Raw genomic sequence first — 26,660 nt, 5'->3', positions numbered from 1 at the left:
ACCCTTCATCTCTAGTGTTTCAAAATTTTGAAATTTCCTTTCAACTACACTTACTTAGTGCCTTCTGTGTGCTTTAGACACTGCACTAGGCTCAGAGATTTGGAATGCAGTCAGTGTAGCCCAAGAAAGATTTGTTGGTGAATTACTATTCCCTTGGGACTAAGAGCTCTTACCCTTTTAAAAATGGAAACTGCAAGCTGGTGAGGTATTTAGTTTCAATGTAGCTTAATGGAAACCTGTTAGTGAGTTTTAAAATAAGGACCAAGACAACTGAAACGGTAAAGGAAGTCTCCTGGGCTGCAGGAAGGAGGATGCTACATCTGTGGGTTTGCGGGCTTCGAAGAGCCCCTCTTTCCAGGAACAAACATGTTTTATCATTGAACTCTTTGGAGGAGACGTGAGCCACTCTAGTCCCTAAGGTGGGGGCCTCCTAGTAAGCAAGGGCCACACAGATTCTGTGTGGCTGAGGGCAGAGCAGCGTCTATAACTGGGAATAAAGGCTGCCAGCTATCATTAATTGAGCATAAACTCTGACTAAGCACTGCATTATGTACTTTATGTGCATTGACTTAATCCTCATAACAACACCACAATTGAGAGGGTGTCATTATGTCCAGTTTAAAGATAAGGATACTGAGGTTCAGAGAAGACAAGTAACTTGCCTAGAGTCATAGAACTAGCAGGTAGTGTTGTGGGAACCCAAACCAAGCTATGATTGACTTCAGAGCCCACATTTGGGCTCTCTGAGTATATCTGATCATGTACTTGTTTAATAAATATTATATCTTCATAATAGGGAACAGTTTAAGAACGTTTTTATCTCCTTACCCCTAAAATATGCTCAGGGACAAAGGGGTTGCTTATACTTTTCAGTGGGCCATGTACCAAAACTGATCTAAGTTCAGGTAAATGCCCAGTAGGTGGCAATAATAATCATCTGTTACCTTGACCAGAATTTTCATTTTCAAAGCACAGTCCCACAGCTGTGGGAAGAATAGGGTAGGGGATGATATGGATGCTGTGTCAGAGAGCTGAGATTTATCTCTGGGCCGATGAAGAACCCTTGGAGGCTTTGAATTAGGAGAATGATATGATAAGATTTATGTTTCAGGGAGATCACTGATAGTGATTAGTTTGGGTTCAAACCCTGGTCACCTTTGGGTCAGTTGCTTGCTCACTCTAAGCCTCAATATCCTCTTCTGTAAAATAGAATAATGATAGCTATTACCTGATAAGGTAGTTCTGAAGGTTAAATGAGATAATGCATGTGTGTTGCTTAGTAAATGACTAGCTCAGAGTAAATGCTCAGTAGATAAGAATGATGATAATAATATAATTATTAGAGTGGAGAGAAACTGGAGTCAGGGAAATCAAATGTAGCTAGGCAAGAGAGAGTAAGGGCCCGAATTAAGGGAGGTGTAAATGGAGGGGATAGTTATGAAAGATATTAAGGAGATAGAATTGTTAGACTTTGAAACATGATGCTAATGGAAGGGAGGGAAAAGCAGGCATATTTGACGATTTCCACTTTCCAACTTGGGTGACTGAGTGGATGGGGATGCTTGAGTGAAATAGGAAATACTGGAAGAAATAGAAGTTTGGTGTAGAAAAAGAATATAATGGTTAGGGTAGAAAAAGAATATATTGAGGTTGGTTTTTAATATATTGAATGTAAGTACTCTGTTACCAATTTGAACATGGTTCCAGGAAGTTTAAGCTACAGAAATAGATTTGAACTTTGGGGCACAAGGCTGGCTCAGTGAGTAGAGCATGCAACTCTTGATCTGGGGGTTGGGAGTTCAAGCCCCACATTGGGCATAGAGATTACTAAAATAAAAAAAAATAACCTTGAACTCCATCATAAGGTGTAAGATGAAGCTATGGGTGGGGTAAGAACAACCAAAGGGAGTGTATAGAATAATAAGACTGGATTGGGCCATGCCTGGGTGGCTCAGTAGATTGAGTGGAAGGTCTGACTTTTGCTTTCAGTTCAGGTTATGATCTCAAGGTCATGAGATGGAACCCCATGGGGCTCTGTACTCAGCAGGGAATCTGCTTGAAATGCTCTCCCTCCCTCTCCCTCTCCCTTCCCCTTCCATTCATGCATTCTCTCTCTCTCTCTCTCTCAAAATAAATAAATAAATAATTTAAAAAAAAGAAGAAGGCAACTAAGGGGTTCAAGCATATATTCCTGGTCAAGGATATTGAGAAGCAACTGCTGGAGAGGTGACATGGAAATGAAAGTGGAGAACTTTCAAGAGAGAGCAAGGGAACCCAGCCCTCTCCTGAAAGAGAAATGAGAAGTAAGCATTAGGGAGCTGAGTTTTTACCAGTTCCCTCCCCCAGGATGCTCACACTAAAATCTATATTAATGAGAATAGAAAATGCTCTACTATGGGATAGTTCAGACTGGGACATCTGTTATCCCCTTGATCATCAGGATTAAGTTGACTGCTATGGTGTTCTTGGGGGCAGGATTCCTCTTCCTGTATCACTCCTCTAATAGACATCCTCCCTTGGCCAAATAAAATGACCTATCCAAAAGTAGAGGATCTTCTTTGGTCAAGTATAATTTTAAGAATATATAAGTACAAGAATAGTGTAAGAATGGTGGACTTCCTTTGCTGGAATCTCCAAATTGTCTCCAGTGTGTACTGTAGTATTATATTTCTTTTCATAATACTATTCGCTTTTGCAGACCAAAATCCAGAAATAACAGAGTGTCTATCTGAAGTTCCATTTCATTTTTCATCTCATAACAGCCCATACTTGTGGTGATGATGGAAGATGGGACAGAGCCTTGCTCAAAGTGAGGAATGAAAGAGTAGAGGGAGGTAGGAGAAAAGTGATAATATGGCAGGGTAGATAAAGGACTAGCAGAGGTTAATTGAGTAATGTTTTGTTAGGCAGAGATAGTGGGAGCAGCAAGGGGGGAAGGGGAAAATGGTGTTTCTGGCTGGAGGAACTATAAAAAGCAAAGGTATAGGGACACCTTGGTGGCTCAGTGGGAAAAGCATATAATTCTTGATCTCAGGCTAATCAATTTGAGCTGCATGTTGGGTGTAGAGATTACCTTAAAGTAAATAATTAATTTAAAAAAAAAAAAAAGGTGCAGAGGTGAGAAAGCGTAGGCCATGCTCAGGAAATGTGAGTAGACTTGGTGGGCTGCATCTCAAAGTGTTAGCACATGAAGGGTTGGAGAACAGGCTGAAATGGAGATGCAGGGCCAGATGATAGGGTTCTGAGGGCCAGGGGAGGGAATGTGCGCTTTGTTCTTCCGTGGTTTGATGACTTCTGGGAGGAACCATCAAAAGCTTTCCAAGAATTCAGCCTTGTCTGTCTCAGGCTTCTCCTTTTGGAAGACCAAGGGCCCAAAGTGGCAGTCTGACATTCAATCTCCTTTGCCATGGTTGGGAAGTCAGGGCTGCAGCTGATTTCATTGGCCTGTTTTGCATTTATTATAGTGTGGCTTTTATAGTGTGTTAATTGAAATATTTCCAACTGCCAAAAACAATTACACTCAAATTGCCTTGTCAGTTCTTTTATTGCCAGATAAATGTTTTACAGACATATTTACGGGGGGCAGTGGTAACTGGATCTCGTTTTCTATTTAAGGCTGGCAGTTGGGTCTGGGATTGGTCCTCCAGGGCTCTGTTGTGGGCCAGAAAGCTGTTGGATGTGGCGCTTCCATCTTTTTCCCTTAGGGATCAGAGGTGCTTAAAAAAAAAAAAAAGGCAGCTTTCTGGCTCGTGTACTTTAGCCTCGGAGAAGGGTTCCATTGCTGGAAACCCTGGCAACCTGGCAGAAATCTGAATCCTGCTGCCTGCCCTACCAGCAACAATCCCAGCCCAAGCTGAAACATGCTTTTCCCTCTCCCTGGCATCCCTTTCCTCTCCTCCACCATCACAGCCCTCCCATAGACTATCATGCACGAGCCGTAAGAGGCCATCTAGTCTAACTCTTTCACTTTGTATTTGGGAAACTTGGGCCCCAGAGACTTCCCCTAAGACCACACAGGTAGATTGTGAGCACTGGGAGCAGAGGTCTCTGTCCCATGGGCTGTGCTGCCGGCAGGCTGTTCTGGCCCCCTTTTCAGTACTTGAGACCTGTTTCTTATAAGAACCCTTCCTTCAGGTTTCCAGCCTCCCCTGATCTCCCTTTGGCTTGATCATCTGAAACCCCTATCGTTCTATATATATACTGCACGGCTTTTGCTTGCTTGGGGAACATTTTACTGGCTCTGTCACTGTTCTTCTCTTGCCTTTGTGCATGCTGTTTTCTTCTTCGGAAAAATATTTTCTCTACTTGGACAACCCATACTTGTTCTTTGTTACCTGACTAGGAAATAGCCACCTCTGGGAGCCTTTCTTGGGCTGGGTAGGTGTCTCTGTGCACCCCTCCAGCGCCCTGGGCACCCGTCTCTCTGCTGCTGATGAGGAGCAGGCTTTCAAAGGAACATATACTGAGGGAGGGAGGGAGGGAGGGAATGAGGGAGGAAGGGAGGGAGGGAGCAATGATGAGCACTGCCTACACTACTCTGTCCTCCATGGACCCTGAGCAAACTGGAGCGGAGACCTCATCTCTCTTCGGTTTTGTCCTACTGCTGACGTGTGTCCCTGACAGATAAACAGACATTCAGCAAGTGTTTATCAAGCTGAACAGACCATGCTGCTCTCAGGAACAGAAGATTTTAACATATTATGACTAGAAGGTCATCACATCCAATCCTATGCATTTTACTGACAAGGAAACCGAGGCCCAAAGAGGAAAAACATTTTTCCCAGCCTCATGATCACTAATGGCATTCCTTCATTTATTCAATAAGGATTTTGAACACTTACTATATTCTCAGACCGCAGTGTATAAAACAAAGTACCTGCTCAGAAAGAGTTCACATTCATCCCAAACAAGTGTTTTTGAGTATAATCTGACCTCAAATTCCCCTTAATGCATAGTACAAAGCTGAGCTCTTAGAATACACTTTTTTTTTTTTTTTTTTTTTTTAAAGAGTGGGAGAGATGGGTGAGGAGGGGCAGAGACAGCAAGAATCTTAGGCAGGCTCAATGCCCAGTGTGGAGCCCAATGTGGGGCTTGATTTCACAACTCTGAGATCATACCTGAGCCAAAACCAAAAGTCAGATGCTTAACTGAATGAGCCACCCAGGCACCCCTAGAAAATGCTTTTTTTTAATGTTTGTTGAGGGGTACCTTGGTGGCTCAGTCAGTTAAGTGTCCATCTTCTGCTCAGTTCATGATCCCATGGTCCTAGGATCAAGCACCACATTGGGCTCCCTGCTCCGTGGTGAGCCTACTTCTCTCTCTCCTTCTGCCTACTACTCCCCCTGCTTGGGTTCTCTTTCTCTCCCTCTCTTCCTCTGACAGATAAATAAATAAAATCTTTAAATTATTAAAGAAAAAAAAAGACTTAGGAAAGCTCGATGTCCACTATCTTTGAGGTCTCTGGGCAGAAGCCTCCCTGTCTATAATACTATTTCTGATGATCCCGCAGAAATTTGCCTATGAATTACCTCTTGTTTCTGTTCTTTTTTTCAGAGCATCAGTGTGGGCAGAGGAGCCAGGAAGAGAGTAAGTGCTAAGCCCACTGCAGGCTCTCAGCAAGAAGCTAATAGCATTGTTTTCCATTGAAAATATTAGCTGTATGTTTTTTAGAAAATTCAAATGAGCAAAAAGAAGGTTAAAATCACACTTAAATCCACCATTGCAGGAAACCTCTTACTTAATACATGATGTTATATCCTCTCAGATATTTCTGTGCATATATAAAAATTATATGTATTTATATTTAAATGGAATCAAACTGCATGTTATTTTATAATCTGCTTTTTACATAATATATTTGAGTACTTTCCATTGCCAATAAAGATACTTTTATAGCATCGTTTAAAATTACTGTAAAACATTTCACCATATGTTTCTTAAGGCCATACCATAATTTGTTCAACCATGCCCCATTATTGGACATTTAACTGTTTCTTCTTTTTCACTATTATGATCAGTTCTCCCATAAACACTCATGCATTTAAATCTCTGGCATGTCTATGGTTGTGGTTATTTCTTTAATATAAAGGCCTACACATAAAAACTTTAGTCAAAGAGTATAAATATTTTTTAGGTTTTTGAGAACTATTTCCAAACTGCTCTTTAGAAAGGCTGTCCTTGATTTGAAGGGGCACATGCACCCCGATGTTTATAGCAGCAATGTCCACAACAGCCAAATTATAGAAAGAGCCCAAATTTCTAGCAACTGATGAATGGATAAAGAAGATGTGGAGTGTATATATAAAATGGAATATTACTCAGCCTCTGAAAATAATGAAATCTTGCCATTTGCAACAATGTAGATAGAACTAGAGGGTATTATGCTGAGTGAAATAAGTCAGTCAGAGAAAGACAAATACCATATTATTTCACTCATATGTGGAATTTAAGAAACAAAACAGATGAATATAGGGAAAGGGGGGAAAAGAGAGTGAGAGGAAAGCAAACCATAAAAGAATCTTAACAATGGAGAACAAACTGAGGGTTGCTGGAAGGAGGTGGGCCGGGAATGGGCTAAATGGGTGATGGGTATTAAGGAAGGCATTTGTGATGAGCATTGGGTGTTACGTAAGTGATGAATCACTGAATTCTCCACCTGAAACCAATATTGCCATGTATGTTAACTAACTAGAATCTAAATAAGAACTTGAAATTAGAAAAATCACCAAAATTGTTAGACCGACCTGCTCATCAACAGGGCACCAAAGTCATGTTTTTGAGGAATAAATAAATATCTTCTATCTTTCACAGTAGAAAAAGAGAGGTTAACTCTAAAATTCTGTTCCAAAATACAAAATACAGAAACTGTAGTCTGCCACAATAGAAAAGCTATTAACAGAAAGATAAGAAAACTGATCTAATTCTACAGAACACCAGCAGCTCGACTGTTTAGTCATGTACCTCGAGGGTGGGCACATTTTATCTGTAAAGTGCCAGACAGCAAATATCTTAGGTTGTGTATGCCGTATGGTCTCACGTATAACTACTCAACTCTGCTTGTAGGGCAAAAGCAGCAAAAGATAATATATAGATGAATGAGAGTGATTGGGTCCCAATAAAACTATTTATGGAAATAGGAAAAGAAAAAGAAAGAAAGAAAGAGAGAGAGGAAGAAAGGGAGGAAGGAAGGGCGAAAGAAAGAAGAAAAAAAGAAAAGGAAAGAAAAGAAAAGAAAGAGAGAGAGAAAAAAAAAGGAAAAAGGAAAAAGAAAGATTGTGCTAATTTATGGTTATCAATTTTCCCATAACCTCATCAACATAATATTAATTTCATTTGGTTGAGGGGTCTCTTTATTTTGGGTTTTTGTTGTGTACGTTTTCAATAGTTTTTTTTTTTTTTTTTAAGATTTTATTTCTTTGTTTGTGAGAAAGTGAGAGAGTGAGCACAAGCCGGGACAGAGGGAAGGGAAATCCCAAGCAGACTCCCCACTGCGCAGAGCCTGATGTGGGGCTGCATCTCACAACCCTGAGGTCATGACCTGAGCTGAAACCAAGACTCGGTTGCTCAACCAACTGAGCCACCCAGGGGCCCCATTGTTTTCAGGAGTTTTAAGTGAAAAATTGGATTCTTTGGGGGTTTTTTTCTGCATATTTTTGCTATTATAAGGGTGAATTTTTTTTTTTTTTTAGTATGTCATAGGCCACTTTGGCAAAGTGTTTAGCTATCTATTAGGGAAAGGAGAAAGTTCTAGTCCTTGTTTTTTTGGCAGCAATCTGACGGTCTCTCTGAAGGCTCACCACAATGTTCCAGCTAACCCCTGACCCAAGGGCCGAGGTAGCCAACATCCTCCAGGCAGTGAGAACTCCAGCCCGAGCAACTCCTTTGGACTCTTTCATGAGTGGTCTATTGTGTATTCTGTAGTCTCCATGGGGGGACAGGGCTTGGCCTCTGGGAGGATTTGTGAATGAAGCCACTTCTGGCTGCTCTACTTGCTGACCCTTACATGGGGTTTTTGACCAGGATGAAGATTCAGGAACCGATGTGGGGGAAGGAGCAGATGAATGGGCCCAGTCCAAAGCCACAGTCAGACCCCCTGACCAGCTGGAGCTGACCGATGCGGTGAGTCAGGCACCTCCCGCCCTTGCCCCTTCCACCTTCTCCAGTCTCAGAGATGTGCTCTTGCACGGTAATGATTAGCCGCCTGTACAGAGCCTGGGTGTGAGATGTCTGCTGGTACCCCAAGTACCAGAAGAGATGGGGAGCCCTCCATGTAGGACCCTCTGGGTATTTCTCTCCCTCAGGAGCTAAAGGAAGAGTTCACCCGCATTCTGACTGCCAACAACCCACACGCCCCCCAGAACATCGTCAGGTACAGCTTCAAAGTAAGTCCCCCCACCCGGGGTGGGGGCCTCTGGGTACCCCTTGGCTTGGCAGGGACTTGCTATTCTGCAAAAACCTCTCTGCTATTAGAGACCATCTTTAAACTTTGTTCTTTGGCTGGAACCTTGAAATTTTACATGAACTCTTCCAGAGATTTCAAAAATTTCTTTACTAATCTCCCTTACAGTCTTAATGAGTATTTATTACATGTCAGACACTGTGTTAATAAATTATTTTAGTTATGTTTAAAACTTACAACTATCCTGAAAATTAGATAGTATTATCCTCATTTTACAGATGAAAAAAAAAAAAAAATCAAGGCGTAGAGTGGTTAAGCCCAAGGTCATGCAGAAAATAGGGGACAGAATCAGGATTTGAATCCATTCTGCCTGCAACCACAAACCCTGTTCTTAGCTGCCACACTGTTTTATCCTCCCAACCATCTGAGTTCCTGAGACAAGGGCTTTGTGGTGACTATGTAAGGCAGAGCATCCCAACCTATGTGCGGAAATAGTAATTCTTTCAGCCCTCCAGGGGTAGGTGGGTTTGGTTCAGTCAGAGCACATGGGCTGGGTTCCTCTCTAGAGCTTCTCTTTAGAACTTACCCCTATATGTCATACAAATGTAAAAATTTTCTATGTGACTTGAAAAGGATTGAGAAGAAATGTTTTGAAAGAAGGAAGGAGGGGTGCCTGGGTGGCTCAGTGGGTTAAGCCTCTGCCTTCAGCTCAGGTCATGATCTCAGGATCCTGGGATCGAGGCCCACCTCGGGCTCTCTGTTGGGCAGGGAGCCTGCTTTCCCCTCTCTCTCTGCCTACTTGTGATTGCTCTCTCTGTCAAACAAATAAATAAAAATCTTTTTAAAAAGAAAGAAAGAAAGAAAGAAAGAAGGAAGGAAGGAAACCTGGTGTCAAAGTCAATGGTACAACTAGGATGATTTTCAATAAGGAAGCTAGGTAGGGGACCCAGACTAATAGACCGTACAGAAACAGGGATCACATCTGCATTTGCTAAGCTTTATATCCCTGGAACCTAGAAAATACTTGGCATGTTGTACAGTGTCTGCTTAAAAATTATTTGTTGAAGGGGCACCTGGGTGGCTCAGTGGGTTAAGCCTCTGCCTTCAGCTCTGGTCGTGGTCTCAGGGTCCTGGGATCGAGCCCCACATCGGGCTCTCTGCTCGGTGGGGAGCCTGCTTCCCCCTCTCTCTGCCTGCCTCTCTGTCTGCTTGTGACCTCTCTTTCTCTCTCTCTGTCAAATAAATAAATAATCTTAAAAAAAATTATTTGTTGAAGAAGGAATGAACAAGGTTGCCTGGATTTTAAGCTGAGCCCTGCTTCTCATTTGCTGTATGAACTGGATAAGGGCCAAACTCAAAAACCTTTTCTAGATGTCTGTGGCCCCTTGTATGGCACAGAAAGATTGGGGATTGGGGGTGTCTCTGAGAATCTATCCAGTCCTCACATCCACTTATAACAGTGTGGAGAAGGTCAGGCCAGGTGTGTCTGATGACTATGTGTGACCTGTCTCAGCTCTGTGGTGAGACAGGTACACCAGGATCCCTCAGCATGGATGTGAGAGACAGTGATAGGCAAGTCCAGAACTATTCAAAGTTGAAAAGAAAAGACAATTTAAAAATATGTCTTTGATGAGAACGTAAAAGAAAAAACTTCTTTCATTTGCCTCCTCTTTTTTTTTTAAGATTTTATTTATTCATTTGACAGAGATCACAAGTAGGCAGAGAGGCAGGCAGAGAGAGAGGAAGGGAAGCAGGCTCCCTGCTCAGCAGAGAGCCCGAAGCAAGGGCTCGATCTCAGGACCCTGAGATCATGACCTGAGCTGAAGACAGAGGCTTTAACTCGCTGAGCCACCCAGGTGCCCCATTGTCTTCTCTTCTTAAGCTGGAATGTAATGAAAACTTCAGGTTAACTGAACATTTGGGGATATCTATCTATATATATCTCGTTAACAGATGGACCATGTTAGTCCTTAAAGAATGAAGGCAGACAGCATTCTCACTCCGGCGCTTTTGGGACCCCTGGTCTGACTCAGCCCCCTCTCCTCTTAGGAAGGCACATATAAGCTTATTGGCGTGGTGAACCAACTGGCAGTTCACTTCAGCCAGGTCGGGAATCTGATCCCCAAAGACTCGGATGAAGGACGGCGGCAGCACTACCGCGATGAGTTAGCAGCAGGTAGGCCTCGGGGCTGGCAGGAAGTGGAGGCCCAGAGCCCAGGTTCCTTTCTGTGGTCATCCTAGGGAGCAGATACTAAGCCATAACTTCGCAGAGCTTCTGCTTACATGAAGCCCCTCAGCTGGCGGCCCTGCTGCGGTCTGGGAGTTAAGCTGTGAGGACCCTGGGGTAGCTGAGGCCTCAAAGGCAGAAACCAAGAGAGCCTTGCCCTGCCAGGGGACGAGGGAGCAGGCTTGGCCTTTGGATTCATCTGAAGTATCTTATCAAGGTTCTCAGGAGTCTGCCAAGGTGGTGATTTCAGAAACCGAAATCCTTGAAGAAGAAGAAGAGCCTAAGGAAACAGAAGCCGAAACTGAACTTGGGAGTCAAACAGATGTGCCTGCCGCTGAGGTACAGTATGGAACCTCTCCCATTCCTCCCCTTCCAGCTCCAGCTGCGGATGGAAGCTTTGGGGCTAACTGGTTGGAGGGTGGGGCTGTAGGTGAGAAGTTAAGAGGCTGTAGGTAGCAAGTCTCTGGCATCATCACCCTGTCCTACTCCAGCCTCTCCTAGGGCATGACTTCTCCCCATCCCCGATTCCCCACCACCTTCTTCTCACAGCTGAGCCCTGGTCCTGTGGGTCTTTTTTTTCTAGGCAGCTGTAAAAGCAACTGAAGAAGAATTGATGACTCCTAAGCAGCCCAAGGAGCGAAAGCTCACCAACCAGTTCAACTTCAGTGAGAGGGCCTCACAGACCTTAAACAATCCTCTCCGGGTAGAGCAACCCCCACCACAGCCCCTTGACCTCCTGGTTCTGCACTATTGCATGGCAGGGAAGGAACAGGCTTGACTCCTGCCCCAGCAGCCCTTAGCCTGGAAGGATGACAGGCACAGCACAGTTCATCTCTCCAAGGAGAGCTGGGAACATGTGTTGGGGGTCTTGTAAGCTGTTCAGAGTTCAGAACTCCTTGTAAGGAGTTCAGAGTGGGTAACAAGGAGTCTGGAGCCCTTCACTGAGATTGAAACTTGTATGGGCCTTGGAGAAGAGGTCAAGATCTGGGGGAGAGAGGGGAGGCCAGAATGTGCCAGGGAGGCAGGACTAAGCCAGTTTGACTGCAGTTGATGCTCTCTGTGATAGACTAGCTGGAAAAGGCTAGAAAAGTTTCCTGGCTCACTAGTATGGAGGACCCTGAATACCAGGTTGAAGGAACCTCTCAGGATTTCAGGGGAGAAACTCATGTATGTAGACAGTGTTTTACAGAAATCAACCTATGAATGGAGGACAGAGGTCTACAGGATGGGTTTCTGGAAGCTCCTAATCATGCTGTGTGCTCCCTATTCAGTAATCTGGGTGGTACATAATGAAGAGGGAATGCATTCCTCTGTTGGAGCAGAGATCCCAGTATTAGGGAGAAGCCTTCTCAGGATAAGGGATGTTAGCCCAGTAGCTTATCAGGGGCTGATCTCTGTGTCTTGCATCAGGAGGCTGGCCAGAGACCTGTCCATCCCCCACTTGGAGTTTTTCTCCTTTGCCCCTGAGTTCTATCTTAGGCTTTTTCTAAAGAAGCTCAGAAGGAAAATGGAGGCTCTCACTCCATCATTTGGTCCTTTGTTCAGGCCCTCTTTACTTCCCCAGTTCTATGTTCCATCCCTCCCTCTGCTCCAACTGAAATGTTTCACCCAAGGATATACTGCCGGGTTAAGTGAGAAGGATTTGAAGGCTTTCTGTGGGTTTCCTGCTGTCATTGTTCTCTAGGACCGAGAATGCCAGATGGAGCCTCCTCCCAGGACAAACTTTTCAGCCACAGCCAATCAGGTGAGACCCTGGATCAGTCTAAAACTCATCACCACACCCCAGCCACCCACCCCATGCATCCTTGTCAAAGAATCTTCTGCATCCATCTATCTCCCTGTTCCTTGTCTAGGCTCTGAACACTAGGGATATGAGACAGTGGGACCACACCCTGTGAGCTCTGGATCAGCTACATGCCCCCCACCCCAGGGCAAGGCTGTCAAAGAGGGAAATAAGCGTGGTTTCTAACTCTCTGTAACCCATGGCACCCCAAGGCTGACTCTGAAGTGTTAGCATTTTAACCTGCTCTTCCAGAAGCCTTCATTCTTCCTGAAGACCCTCTTTCCCCCTCAAATCCTACTGGTAGCCATGCTGATTTGGGCAGGATTTGGTGCCAGGAGACCTGAGCTCAGGCGCCAACTTGCTGCTCATACTATAAGATCCTGGGCAAACCATGTCACTCTTAATTCATCAGTTACTGTTTCTCTGTCAAATGAGGACAACAAGCAGCCTCACAGAGTTGTCGGAAGGCTCTGAATGAGATAACAAACATTGAATTGTATTGTAGCATGGAATATTGGCCCGTGGGTGAATCATTACTGTAAGGTGTGTCTATCTGGCCTCCAGGTGGCAGTGACTGCCCAACTCTGGAGAGCACAGACTGTGATCTGGGGTTTTTCAGTCCCAGATCCTTGCTGGTTCCTTTGTTACTATCCTTGGGCTTCTCTTGCTGTCAGATCCAGTTAGCAGGAGTTTCCTTACTTTTTTTTTAAGATCTTATTTATTTATTTATTTGAGAGAGAGAGACACACACACACACACACACAAAGGGCATGAGCAGGGGGAGGAACAGAGGGTGAGAGGGCAGGGAAAATCTCAAGCAGACTTGGCAATGAGTGTGGAGCCCAACATGGTGCTCAATCCTACAACCCTGAGATCATGACCTGAACCAAGAGTCAAACACTTAACTGACTGAGCCACCCAGGTGCCCATCCCTTATGTTTGTTTATCTTTTTATGCTCAGAAGTTGTGGTCAGTGCTCTAGATAGCCGACATGAACTAGTGAAGTTTATCACATCTCTATATGGGGAAACATTTTTAAAATGTCCTAGTTCAGTGTCTTATAAATCACCAAGAAAAATGTGAGCTATTCTATATTTGCCCATTTGTTTTGCCTAGCAGGGTCTGTAGGTTGCAACAATACTGATCTTTAGGTGACAATTGAGCCTCTAAGCTGCAGAGTAGAAAGTTCATCCCAGAGGTGCCCTGAGAGCTTCATTCTTGTCCTAGAGCTGACAGCAGAGAAGACAGACATCGAATACATAATTACCCTGGACCAAGTAGAGGATGCTATAGAGGCATGTGACAGGGGTTGACATAGTCTATTCCTCAAACCCTAAAAGCTAAATAGGAGCTGCCTGGATGAAGATTTTGCCCTATGATGATCCTTCTCATCTTGCCCTTGCCTAGTGGGAGATCTACGATGCCTATGTAGAGGAGCTTAAGAAACAGGAAAAGACCAAAGAAAAAGAGAAGGCAAAGACACCAGTGGCTAAAAAAATGGGGAAGATGACCATGAGGAAGATGACATCTATGGAGTCCCAGGTTTGATGGAGGTTTCATGGCTGTGTCACAGAGAATGACTGAGTGGGATCTTGGTCTCTGGGTAGTGAGGAACCTGGCCATCAGGAAGGACTTCACAGACTTTAAGGGGTGTGTGTGTGTATGTGATAATGCTGAAGTATGAATAGTTCTTTTCTTTTGGGAAGATGTGAGAAGAGCTAGAGCTACCTCTGGCATCCCATACTTCTCCCCATTCAGGATTGTTGGGCTAGGGGGCAACAGAAGACATGAATGTTACTGAAAGTTCAATGTATACCTTGAAAGAGCTCAGGAGTCTTCTCAGGATGAGGTGGGATATGAGAATAGAGCACCATCTCCCTGAGCAAGGGCTCCTAAGGTTTGGGAGAGTGATTTGCTCTTGACCTTCAGTCTTTGGGCTTTATTTGTTCAATTTTTTAGGTGAGTCTTACGGGCCAGAAGGCAAGTCAGAGCTGATCACAGTCACCAGCATGTCCAGGCCAATGGGTGTGATCATTCCGGGCTGGATGTTTACTCTGAAGAACCATATAGGAGTCATTATAGAGGTCATGGTTGGGGGGCTCGTTGTAGGTATAGCCAGTATAGGTTGGGGATCATCATGGAAATTATGATGATAGGTCACCACAGGGAAGATCACCACAGGGAGATGCTGAAAGGCCACTTTTGTCCCTTCAACAGAGAGAAAGCTGGGTCGGGAGCCAGAGTCACAGTATGGGTATCAGGATGAGTTTGACTGGCAATGGAGTGGGAAAGTGAGGGCCACAGGAAGCCGAAGTCTAGGTTCAGCACCGTGGAGAGCGCCCAAGCAGCTCTCTGGGAAGTGGGTCTGCTACAGAAAACAGATCAGTTAAAGGAAATTTTGCTTTGTCTTAGGTATGCCCACTTCCACTCAATTTCATGTCCCCAATAAAAGTCACATTTTATGAGAGGTTTGAGACTTCCCTGCTTCGGCTTAATATGAACTTCTCTAATTCAGTTTCATTCAACTACAGACCAAAACTTGTGATCATGATCATGCTGGGTACTGGAACCCAGAAGTGAAAGATGAAGTCCTTGCCCCATGGCTTGCTCTGTCCAGACCTTTGATTTCCCCTGTACTGTTGCCTAGAGGTTAGTGGCTTTGTAGGAGCTGTTGGCTTGGGTCAAGTTTCACTTGAAGATCCTTTAAGGATTTAGCTGTAGGCTGTGTGTTAGGACTATTATTATAGAAACCTTAACTGCAACTGCCAGGACCCAGAGAACAGAAGAAATGTCCCCATGGCTGAGACTGAAAACTGTCCTTTGGTCTAAGCCCTTGGTGCCTAACATGTCTATTAGACTTGGTGTCTAATGTGCCTAGGGAAGGGGGACTACGCTGGATTCCTCCAGCTTGGTTGACATTGAAGGCTGTGATGCAGGTAGATTCCAGTCCTCTGTACCAAGAAGCTACGTGGTGGCAGGACATTGTGGGGTGTAAGATACCCCCAATACCAGTGAACACCTTAGTGTGCAACCTCTCACAAGGGAACTGAGTTTTAATTGGGAATCCCAAGTACTGAGCCTGGCTGTCTGTAGAATTGAGTGGCCCTTTGCTCAGGCCCAGCGTATGAACAGAGTGACACCTTTTTTCAGGGACTTGCATCTGATGAGGTTGATATAAAACTCAAGTGCACGGGAGGGGAGAAAGCAGAACAACTCATTGATACCCTGTAGGAAGATCTGCAATGATAGATTTCAGGTTTCTGTCTCATTAATGATTTGGATGAATGTATAGAAATGAATGTAAGCTTATCTGGTCTGAAAGATTAGGACAGGAAGGGGAGAAAGGACTCAGAAGCCACAAGTTTAGTCAGAAATAATGAAGAACTATGTCTGCTCAAGTAACATAGTATCCAGAATGAGGGAGACATGAGTCCACCACACACTGTCCTCGGAGCACATCTAAAACCTTGAGTCTGCCAGGACCAGGAAAAGGTGGTCAGGCTAGTGAAGGACTGGCTTTCTCCATGGGGCTGCGGGCATGAGACCTGGAGTCCACAGAGTTGAGTTTAGATCCTGTCTTTGCTACTTATTAGCTGGGTTCTTCTGACCTGTTTCCTCATTGGTAAAGACATCCTAATGATACTTACTTTGCAAGATTGTTGTGAGAACCCAAGATCATGTACTGTTGCTAGTATAGTAGAAGTTAGGTAATTTAACTGAAGTTGCCACTTGGCTCCTAATCCACAGAATGGGAAGGGAATGCAGCTCTGTGTATCTCCAGAAGCCATCCTCTTCCTGATGCCAACACTCCTAGGAAATCTCATTTTCAAGAGCCATGGGCCTGGCCTTCTTGAGCACCTTGAGGTCTGCACCTGGACAAATCCTTGGGTTAGGAGTTGCTTCTGCCTTGTACTCCCTATGTACAAGCATATCTCTGTCCCCTCTCTGGGTCTCTATCTCTTCCTCAACTCTTGACTAAATAAGTTGGATCAGACGCTCTCTGAGGCCTTTAATAAGAGTCTTTTCATTGTCTGAGATGATGAAACTTTTCTGTCTCCACTAAAGAAGACTCTTACCTTCTCTTTTCTGTTCTTCCCTGCAATACCCTTCCTGGGCTCTCTCCAAAGTCCCATGTTGTACACCAAGATATACCTTCACCAGAACAAGTTCAGAATGAAAGATCATGAGTCAGGCTGTGCCCAGGAGCCAAGTATGGCAGTGCAGACTCCTTATGCCACATATGAGCTAGGCATTCCCAAAAGGGGGTGGTGACATGAGCTGCTCCTTGAGGCATTAAGAGATTTTTTTACAAAGCTATCTTGGGTAGGTGGTGTCAAAGAGACAATTGCACCTCTGGGCTGTGGCTTGAGGCATAAGCTCTGCAGGAGCTAGCTGTGAAGACCTGTGGCCTTTGTATCTCCACAGAGTGATGACATCACCAAAGTGACTCAGGCTGCTAAAATTGTGGAGCGGATGGTCAACCAGAACACATATGATGATGTTGCTCAAGGTAAGATTTAACGTGTTGGCAACTACTCTTACTGCTTGTATTTAAAAAATTTCTCAGGAGGTGCCTGGGTGCTCAGTTGGTGGAGCATCTGACTCTTGATTTTGGCTTAGGTCATGATTTCAGGGTTCTGGGATCAAGCCCTATGTACTCTGTGCTCAGGAGGGAGTCCACTTCTCTCCTACTCTCTCTCCCTCTGCCACATACACACCCCCTTCGCTCACAAGTGCTTCCTAATTCTTGTGTCCAGCTTGGGGACAATATAAATGCTAGAATGCAGACTGAAACAGCTCTGGGGATCCTCAGGAATGGAGGAAGGGAAATGAGGAATGAGTGGCAGCAGTCAAGGAAGGCAGAAGGGAGGGCTAAGCTAGGTGCCAAGGGATAAGCAGAGTCTGAGAGGGAGATTAGCAAAAGGGCAGATGTTCTGGGCAAGGGACAGCATAAGCAGTCACTCGGTGGTAAAAACAAATTGGAATGGACTCTGAGGACAAAGGGCAGCAGACTCAGTGACTCAAGCAGGGGTTTGTTGGGAAGTAGTGAGAGTTCAGGCTACAGAGGTGGTTGGAGCCAGTTAATGAAGGGCCTGGACTATCTCAGGGAATCTGAGCTTTTCTGCAGAGAGTTCAAAGATCCTGTCCAGGCAGCAACACAATCCAGCGAGAGGTCAGCTAGAGAAGGATGTGATGGGGCACAATTCAGGGACAGAGACAAAGGTGAGGTTCAGCTGAGGGGTAGAATGGGCCTCATCCCACCTTTTCCAAGGGTAAAGAAAAGGAAGCAGTTATAATAGTGAAAAGCCAACATCAGCATTCCCTAGGAATGGCCCATGTACTGGACATTGTGCTGTGCAACTTACACATATTACTTTACATCATCCTGACCTCCACACTATTGGACAAATACCATTATTCTTTCCATTTCATAGGTGAGAAATTTGGGCCATTGCCACTTGTTCACAACCGCAGCCAGTATGAGGAGTGAGTGGAGCCATTGGGACTTGAACACAGGCCCTTTGGATCTATAGCCTAAGTGCTCCAGTGCAAGGCTACAGAGCCACTGAGCTTGAAGAGATATTTCAAGTAAACATTCAATAAGTCTATGCTGGTGATTAATTAGTGATGAAGTGAAGAAAGAGATTGATTCAGAAATGCTTAAATCCTGGGGGCCTGGGAAATTCTGGTGTCTTTGACAGAGCCAGGGAAACAGAATCCTTCCCATGGCATGAACAGCACATTCCCAAGTGGCTTGTATTTCCCTAAGAGGTTGTGCATTTATTTGGAGCAGCTGCCTCCCCAAAGTTGGCAGCTCCTCACTGCTGGCTGGTCTCCTTTGCTGACAGCCTAGGGCTCTTCTTGGTGACTTGATGCTCACTGCTCACCCATGGGACATAGAAACCAGGGCTGCCAAGACCAGCAGCCTAAACAAGCCCCCTTGTTATCATTCAGGCTGGAAAACGACCTTGAGTGCTTTTCAAAGCTGTCAAAGTACACAGCAGCTGTGAATGAATTTGTCACTCACACAGCTTGGCTTCCTGAAACCCAGCCTCTGCAACCAGCCCACCAAAGGGCTGCGAACACGATTAATATCCATGGAGAAACTGGCCTTGGTGAACCTTTTTCATTTATAAGAACACAATCACATAAAAATGCATTGAACTTTGATTTTTTTAATTGCACACTCTTTTCCCAAAGGAAAAGTCTAATCATGAAGAAGTGAAAACAGAAAAGTGTTACCAATTAATCTCCTCTCTGAAATGAGGTATTTTCAAAGACAGCCTAAGCTCGGGGCTCTCCTATATGATCAAGGCTCATGCCTCTGATGTCTCTGATTTTTTGTTGTTCCAAGACATTTTTGAGGTTTGAATGTGGTCCCACAACCTCAAGGCTGGGCCAGTGCCTAGGCATGTCCTTGACCGTGTCGGATGAGAGGATTCATTTCCTAATGGGTCACCCCTGTTTGGGAAAAAAAAAAAAAAAACAGAAATTTTTCACTTCTGTTGATTTATTTCGTTGTGTTCTTTGAACAATCATTGGGTGTCTGCTCTGTGGCTGGCACTGTGCTAGGCACTGCAGGTCCAGAGATGACTAGAACATGCTGCTTGCTCCCCAGGAGCTGTCTGGTAGGGGAGACGGGCAAAAGGATCAATAGAAGCAACACAGCATGACAGACATTTCAGCAGAGAAGAGGCAGGGCTGGAATGGAGGAAGAGATGAATTCTGCTTAACAAGAAAATGAAGGCCTCACAGAGAAGGAGTTTAATCTGGATCTGCAGTTAGTGGGAGTTTGCCAGGAAGATGGAGCAGAACGTTCTAGACACTATTTGATATAGAGGTTAGGTGAACACCTGACTGCAAATGACATGGCAGTCGTAGCCTGGACCCTTGGTTTGACCAGGGAGCCTGTGCAAGGGGAGTCATTGAGGGGTTTTCAGTGGAGGGGAGGAGGTGGTGTGGTGAGGTGATTGATTTGTTCTCATTCTGGTAGCTCTGGGGAGTGGGCACTGGAGGAGGAGTTACTGGAGGTGGGGAGACCAATTAGGAGGAGGATGTAGTAATGCAGGTGATGGTTCTTGGGACCTGGGCAGTGGCTTTGGGTTTGGAGAGAAGTGAATGGATTAAAAAAAGTCATCAGAAGGACAACATGAGATATGATGTAAAGAGATCAGTCAAGGATTACCAGGTTTCTACTTAGCCAAACGACAAGACAGGTGGAGCTTCTACCTAAGTTAGAGGAAACGGGAGGCAGAGACAATTTAGGGCAGGAGATGAATCAGAATCCAGAGAACCCATTTCAGGGATCCAGGCAGCTTCATCACAGTGGGGCTTTGCAGCGGGTGTGAAGATGGACAAACCTGGGATTTTATCTGAGAGGACATGTCTACTTTATTGTAAATTGCTTCCAACAACAGTGATGACAGTAACAATAACATACAGAAAGCTGACTATGTGTCAGCTATTTTTCTAAATACTACATATATGAACAATTAATCCTCACAACCGTCCTTTGAGATAGGTACTATTACTATTCCCACTTTGAAACACAAGAGTCTGTTTTGGCCAAGAAGGTACAGACAGAGAGTGGCAGGCCTGGGTTTGCCATAAAATGGCAGTCCCAGGGCTGATGCAGCCTGGGTGTGTTTAAGATTTTAAGTACTACGAGGATGCTGCTGACGAATACCGAGACCTGGAGGGTACGCTGCTGCCGCTCTGGAAGTTCCAAAACGACAAAGCCAAGCGCCTGGCCGTCACCGCCCTCTGCTGGTGAGTATGGACATTGCAGCAAACCCAGAGGCCCTGAGAGCCTGAGCTGGGGCACTTCTACTGCGCTTAACCACTCTGAAGATGACGCGTAGCATTATAGAAAAAAAGGGACTGGGATTCTTATGGGATTGTGCGATCAGCCCATGTCTCTAAATCAACAGTAGATGTCTTTAGTGTAGTTAGGCACCAGTGTTCGTGGAAAGGCTCATGTCTATTGGGAAAGCCACGTTCATTTCCTGGGCCAACAGATTCATATTTCTTTTGCAGGAATCCAAAGTACAATGATCTGTTTGCAGTGGGACATGGCTCCTGTAAGTAATCTGGCTATTTGTTCGTTTGCTCACTCAATCAGCAAACACTTAAGGACCTTAAGCACCAGTGCAGAGAGCTCTTTGTGAGGTGTGAAAGTTGTAAAAGGACTGAGATCTAGTCACTGCCTTCAGGGGCTCCCAGTCTGATGGGGAATGCAGACAACCATACCAGCAGTTAGCACTGAGTGAAGGACTATACCAAAGTGAGCCCTAAAGGTTGTATTGTAGTGAAGGAAGAGGGGAGAGCACTCCTGGCGGAGGAACCAGCATATGCAAAGGTCTGGAGGCACAAGAGATATGGGAGGAAATAAAGCTGCTGAGGGAGCCAGGGTTGGTCCCCGAATGGCTTGGTAAACAATTCCAAGAAGCTTGGAGATTCTCCTGAGGAAAGTTTTATGACATTCTCCTGAGGGGAAATCACGGAAGGAATTTAAGAAGGGCAGGGACAGAACCAGGGCAGGGGGAAGTGGCAGGCATGAGACTAGGGGCTGGGAAACAACCTGGGAGACTGGTGAGGATCCCCAGGAAGAGATGGTAGGACCTGGACCATGACTGTGGCATAGGAATGGAGAAATAGGTTTGGGAAGCTTGAGAAGGTGGACTGGACCAGACCTGGGGAAGGACTAGAGGTGAGGCTGAGAGAGGGAACGTTCCTGATCTGGCTCTGGAGCAGGCAGGGGTGGGGGAAGGTAGGTGCTCAATGTTCATCATTTGGCCTCTGGGCCCTGGAAGACCACTATTGTCCAGGGTGTTCCCGCCCCCGCCGGCCCGCCCTCATCCCTGAGGCAGGAGGCAGCACTGTGGTAACTGTGTGGTAGTTTTGCTTTCCCTTCATATTCTGTGTTCTCTGAAGAAGCCCCTACCTCCGTGCTGGGCTGGACATTCCCCCTTCCTAACGGGAGAGGGCCCCACACTTCATGTTAGCTGAATCTCCCCCAGCTAACGGCCTGTTCTCTGGCTGGGAGAATCAGCATCTATGAACAGAAAAAACCCTTCCATTCTCCAAGCTTCTGCTGGCTGGCAGACGTGCAGGCTCCTGGTCTCTACCCCTCTGACCGCCTGTGCACCCGGCCCATTCTTTCCCCAGGGCTGGGGGATGGGAGGGAGGGCAAGGAGGGGTTGGTGTTTATTATTCCTCTCAGGGAGGAGACCTTGGAGCTGCTCCCAGTCTCGTGGTCTGGGCTGCCTTTGAGGATGCCCTAAATGCCCGCTTTGTGTCCCTACTCCTGAGGGTGGGCTGCTGCCAGGCTGGAAGCACCCTCCCCTTCTGGCAGGGAGCTAGCACATTCCTCCCCCTCCACTGCAGCTACTGGGCCTGGAACAGGGCCTGGGGGCTGGGCTGGCCCTCCCAGGAGTGGGTGTGGACCCCCTATGAGGCTGCTGTTGGCTCAGGCTCTCTGCCCAGGACTGAAGCTGGGCTGAGGCAGGCTCCCTAGCAGGTGGGAGGGGACAATGGCTCAGGTCTAGCCCCATCCTCCTCCCACTCAGGGCCAGAAGGAAGGTCAGCTGGTTGGGTTCAGGCAGAGGCTGTCTCCAGCGGCCGCTTTAGTCAGGAGCAGTGGAGAAGAGTAACCCAGCCCTCAGGCATGGAGGACTCCAAGCCTGGCAGGCCCAGGAGCCTCCTTCAGGCAATCACTCACCCAGGGAGGCTCTCTTTGTCCCTCGCTGGCCGCATCCACACACCTGGGCAGCACCAGTCTCTTGTAGAACTTCTGGCCGAAGGGGTACCGCCCAGTGGTGAGACCTGGGGCCAGAAGCTGCTCTGAGCCTTGGTTTCCTTATTGGTAGCCTGAAGAGGCTGACACCTGCTGGATCTTCACCCCAGGGCATTGCTAGACTCACCAGAAAGAAAAGCAAACGTGCCCTGTGAACTCTAGGAACCACCCACATATAAAGGACAGCCTGTCATTCTGTCTTCTAGCTTTCCTACAGGACTCTCAGGGGACCCAAGCAGAGAGAGGGGGCTATGGGGACGGAGGAGAACTGGACAAGGCCCCTACCTCCTCTAGAGCACAGGCCCAGGAGTAGCAGGGGTGCTATGGGCTGGGGCCGCCGCGGGCATGGGGTTACTGACCGGCTTGCCCATGGGCGTGACTAAGGTGGGACAATGGCAACGGTGAATACTGGGACTTCTGGGACTCTGTCCGTGAGGCTGGGCAATGGCTAGAGAAATATGACGTGGAGTAAGTTTTTTTCAGAGTTCTTTTGTTTGTAAGCTAAGAAAGTCCTGAGAATGTTTCAAAGACTGATAAGGAAAGAGCCAAAAGAAAGTGAGCTGAAAATGGCGCAGGGTCCTCCATATCTCAGTGCCACTCCGCAGAGGCCTGAGCTGAGCCAGGCTGAGGTGGGACTCAGAAGGGCTCCTGCGTTCACTTCTGAGGTCACTTCTGGGAGTCCTGTGCTCTCCAGTGCCCAGATGCCCCCTTGGAAGAAAAAGGGCAAAGCTGAGGCAGGCGAAGGGCACCCTGGTCACTGATGAGGTCACTGTGAGGAGCGGCTGGCTCACCCGCGTCCATCACACTGTCTGGGGAAACTCCCGATGCCAGCCTCCTAGCATCAGCCTTTGTCTCCTACAAACACTGGAGCGAGAATTTGGGTTGGACCCTGATGAGCTCAGCCCAGAACTCTTTTTGCCTGGCATTCCCAGACATTTATTCTATAATCCAGCTAAGAAGGACTTTGGCGGCGGTAGGCTCATATCTAAGAAGGACTGGGGCCAGTCTCCTATTTGAGCACAGAGCAGGCTTGCTGGAGCCAGGCCAGGCCAAGGGCAAGTAGGTAAGGAAAAGGGTGCTATTGCCTGCAATAGCAAAGGAATATTTGCACTGCCTTCCCTGCATGGGTGCCAGGGAGGATGCAGGGATGGGGGCACCTCAAGCTGCATAGAAAGCGAAGACTGGGCTGCCCCTGGGGCCAGGCTCCGCATCTCAGCAGAGTGGAGAAAGACCGTGAGCAGGTGAAAGCAGATGGAGGAAAGCCGGAGACCAAGGGAAAGAAGTCTAGGAAGGGGCAGCCCATGGAGCAAAGCAGGGATGCAATTATGTGGGCCTGCGGCACTGAAGGGGTCCTTTCCAGCCCATCAACCGCTTGATAGCAGGGAAATGGGAACTCCTCAGGGTCTGTTGGGCGGGGATAGTGGAAGAGATCCTGGGCCCCCCTGTGTGGTCCTGACCGGCTCACACGGAGATGAGGGGGAAGCCGCCCAGTGGGCCACGATTAAGAAAGAAAGAGGAGTCAGCTGCCCCTCAGCCTGGCCTCCCTCTGGGGGCAGCCCTCAAGAGGAGCCAAAGTCAGGCCCTGAGTCCCCACGCGGAACCCTTTCCCCCTCTGTCCCACCACATCCTGGTCTGTGTCTGAGCTTGCCGCGGCCAGAGACACACTCGTAGGGATTTAAATCTTTCCTGATCATTTATTTGTCAGCTTCACTAATTAAGCAGTGTTAATTTCATTTACTGAAAATGGAAATTCATCCACCTCATTTCTCCCTGTTCATCCTCCACACGCAAAATCCATCACTCCTCAGCTGCAGGCTGTGTAAAATTTACAGGACTAATTATGTTGTCAGGTCTCTTTGTAAATACAGTCCATAAAGGCCACTGTGCTTGCCGGGTTGTAGTGCAAGGGCATTCCCGTTGTTAGTTTAATTACTGGTTAGTTATTTAGGTTCTCAAATGTTTGCCTCATTTTCCCTAAATCAAATTAAATGTCCCGCTTGATGTATTCTGTCTCCAAGGCCTTGCTCTTATTTCCCACACTTCTTAAATATGACTTCTCATCGGAGGAAAGTGCTCAGAAAAGCCCAGTTGCCTGAGAGGCTGAACCCAGCCTGGCACCACGGCCTCTGGGCCAGGCTGGAGGTTTGGAACCCTTTAGCACTGATGCCCTTTCCTGGTGACACCTGGGATAGTTCCCTGCCTTTGGAGACTGTGAAAATCCTAATCCATGGGGCATTTCTGTTCCTGGAGTCCAAGGTGGCAGGGTGGGTGTGGGAAGTGGAGGGAGGGTTTCATTATTGTTATTAGAAGAGCTGGGGATCATGGCACCCATCCCCCGACCCAGACTTCTAGAGACACGGTTTCCAAACCATCCCAGGAAAAACTATCATCTCTGGGTCTTCTCCCTCTGATTCCTTGAAGTAGATCTTGGGTCAAACCTCCCGGAATGCCTACTACATATTTTTCTCATTGCTACTGTAACAAATTCCTACAAACATAATGGCTTAAAACAACACCCATCTCTATTATTTCACAGTTCTGGGGTCAGAAGTCTAAAGTGGGTTTTGCTGAACTGAAGTCAGTTGTCAGCATGGCTTCATTCCTTTTGGAGGCTCATGGGTAACATCCATGTCCTTACCTTCTCCAGCTTCTAAGAATTTTTTTTTAAAGATTTTATTTATTTATCAGAGAGAGAGGCGGGGGGAGAGTGCGAGCACAGGCAGACAGAATGGCAGGCAGAGGCAGAGGGAGAAGCAGGCTCCCCGCTGAGCAAGGAGCCCGATGTGGGACTAGATCCCAGAATGCTGGGATCATGACGTGAGCCGAAGGCAGCTGCTTAACCAACTGAGCCACCCAGGCGTCCCCCTTCTCCAGCTTCTAGAAGCTGCCCACATTCGATGGCTTGTGGCCCCCTTCCAGCCAGCAGTTGCATTATTCTAACATCTGCTTCTGTTCTCTACCTCCTTCTCTTTCCCTTATAAGAACCCCTGTGATGACATTAAGTCCACTCACATAATGCAAGATAATCTCAAGGTCTTTAACTTAATTAGAGCTGCGAAATCCCTTTTGCCTGCTCAGTAACATAGTTATGGGTTCGAGGGATTAGGACATGGACATCTAAGGTGCTGTTATCTGCCTACCGCAGCTCCCTCCAAATGCCCCTTGCATGACTTAATAAGGGAATCGTTAAATGGCCGCTGCCTTGGAGTCCGCCCTGGGCTGGCCTCATTTGGAAAGCCACAGTAGGATGGGGGAGGCCTGCTGTCTGAGGCTAGCTCGGTAGCCTGTCTCTGCAGCTTGGCATCTATTTCCCTCTGACCTGGCTTTCGCCCAGTACCCCAACATGCCCTTTGTCTGCCTTTTCTTCCCTGAATCCTGAGCAAGAGCCTGGCCTTCTCCTGACAGCCAGAACTCTCCAGAGTAGCCCCCTGTGATCTAGAGGCATTACTTCAGGGCAGGGGTAGAGCTCTGGGACTGAGCAACGCCACCCCCCCACAGTGGCTGCAGTTCAAGAAGACATCCATCCTTGCTCCTCATTGGGCACGACTCTGCCAGGGGCTACCGCAGAGCTGAGGGAGGGAGAATTTGGTCGGGGTGGAATTGAGCCCCTCCACCCCTGAGAGCATGGCTTTCTGAGAACTGCCAGATCAGGCTCTATACAGAGTTTGACTCTCTTTCCCTGATTCTTGTGGATCATAGAGGGTCAGAGTCAGGGACGTTTTAGAGATTATCCAGCAGAGCAGGGGGAGAAAGTGGGAACCCTCCCAATGGAGAGAGTAAACCTGCTGGGCTAAGTCATACTCACTACATCCTTGTGGAGCCTGTGGGGCAGGCTGAGGAAAAGGCCCGCTCATGACTACCTGTAATAATGACATACAAGTAGAGACGAGCAGAGAGGGGCCCACACGAGGAGAGGTTGAATGATCTGGAAGGCTTCCTGGAGAAGGGCAAGGGCATAAAGTGGAGCTAAGGCCAGGTATGCAGCACTCTCCCTCTGTCTCAGAATCTCAGACCAGGTGGTTTCTCTCTCTCTCTTTTTCTCTTCCCCCTCCTCCTTTTCTTCTCTCTTTCCTTCTTTCCCTTCCTCTTTCTCTTCCTCTGTTCCTCTGCTCCTTCAACCTGGCCACATTGACTTACTGAAATCCTGTAGCCTGGAGGAAACTGGAATTCCTTACTGGCCCCAGACTTCAGAGTCTCTGTCTCTTTATATAATGGAGTGTGGGTTGGGGCTCCCATCTGTGTCATCGGACCCTGCAGTCCTACTTTGAGGAACCAGGGAGTTTGTGGTATTCAGGACAAAGTACCCCAGGGCTCAAAGCCCCGGGCTGTGTAAGCCTTGAGCCTGATGGGATTCTAGTCTCCACTGGGAACTGAAACCCTCTAGATGACCCCTTGATGCCAACGTTGTGTTGGGACTCCCGGTGGGTGGTATTGTACTGGGAATGCTGGAGAGCTG

General features: G+C 46.9%; 1 protein-coding gene across 1 annotated transcript in view; it reads left to right on the top strand.

The window, feature by feature from the left end:
- DNAI1 (dynein axonemal intermediate chain 1) overlaps positions 1–26,660 on the top strand; it is a 58,651-nt gene that overhangs the window by 14,989 nt on the left and 17,002 nt on the right. Inside the window, exons 2-12 of the mRNA XM_059411461.1 lie at positions 5,554–5,586; positions 8,020–8,118; positions 8,301–8,381; positions 10,448–10,574; positions 10,843–10,964; positions 11,209–11,328; positions 12,310–12,369; positions 13,816–13,950; positions 16,834–16,918; positions 20,061–20,178; positions 20,446–20,489. Coding sequence (XP_059267444.1) covers positions 5,554–5,586; positions 8,020–8,118; positions 8,301–8,381; positions 10,448–10,574; positions 10,843–10,964; positions 11,209–11,328; positions 12,310–12,369; positions 13,816–13,950; positions 16,834–16,918; positions 20,061–20,178; positions 20,446–20,489 — 1,024 coding nt within the window. The remainder of the gene's footprint in view (positions 1–5,553; positions 5,587–8,019; positions 8,119–8,300; positions 8,382–10,447; positions 10,575–10,842; positions 10,965–11,208; positions 11,329–12,309; positions 12,370–13,815; positions 13,951–16,833; positions 16,919–20,060; positions 20,179–20,445; positions 20,490–26,660) is intronic.

Source organism: Mustela nigripes, chromosome 9, assembly GCF_022355385.1.
Source record: "Mustela nigripes isolate SB6536 chromosome 9, MUSNIG.SB6536, whole genome shotgun sequence".
Lineage (NCBI taxonomy): Eukaryota > Metazoa > Chordata > Mammalia > Carnivora > Mustelidae > Mustela > Mustela nigripes.
Note: the sequence above shows the minus strand (reverse complement) of the source record. Positions and strands in the feature narration are given on the sequence as shown.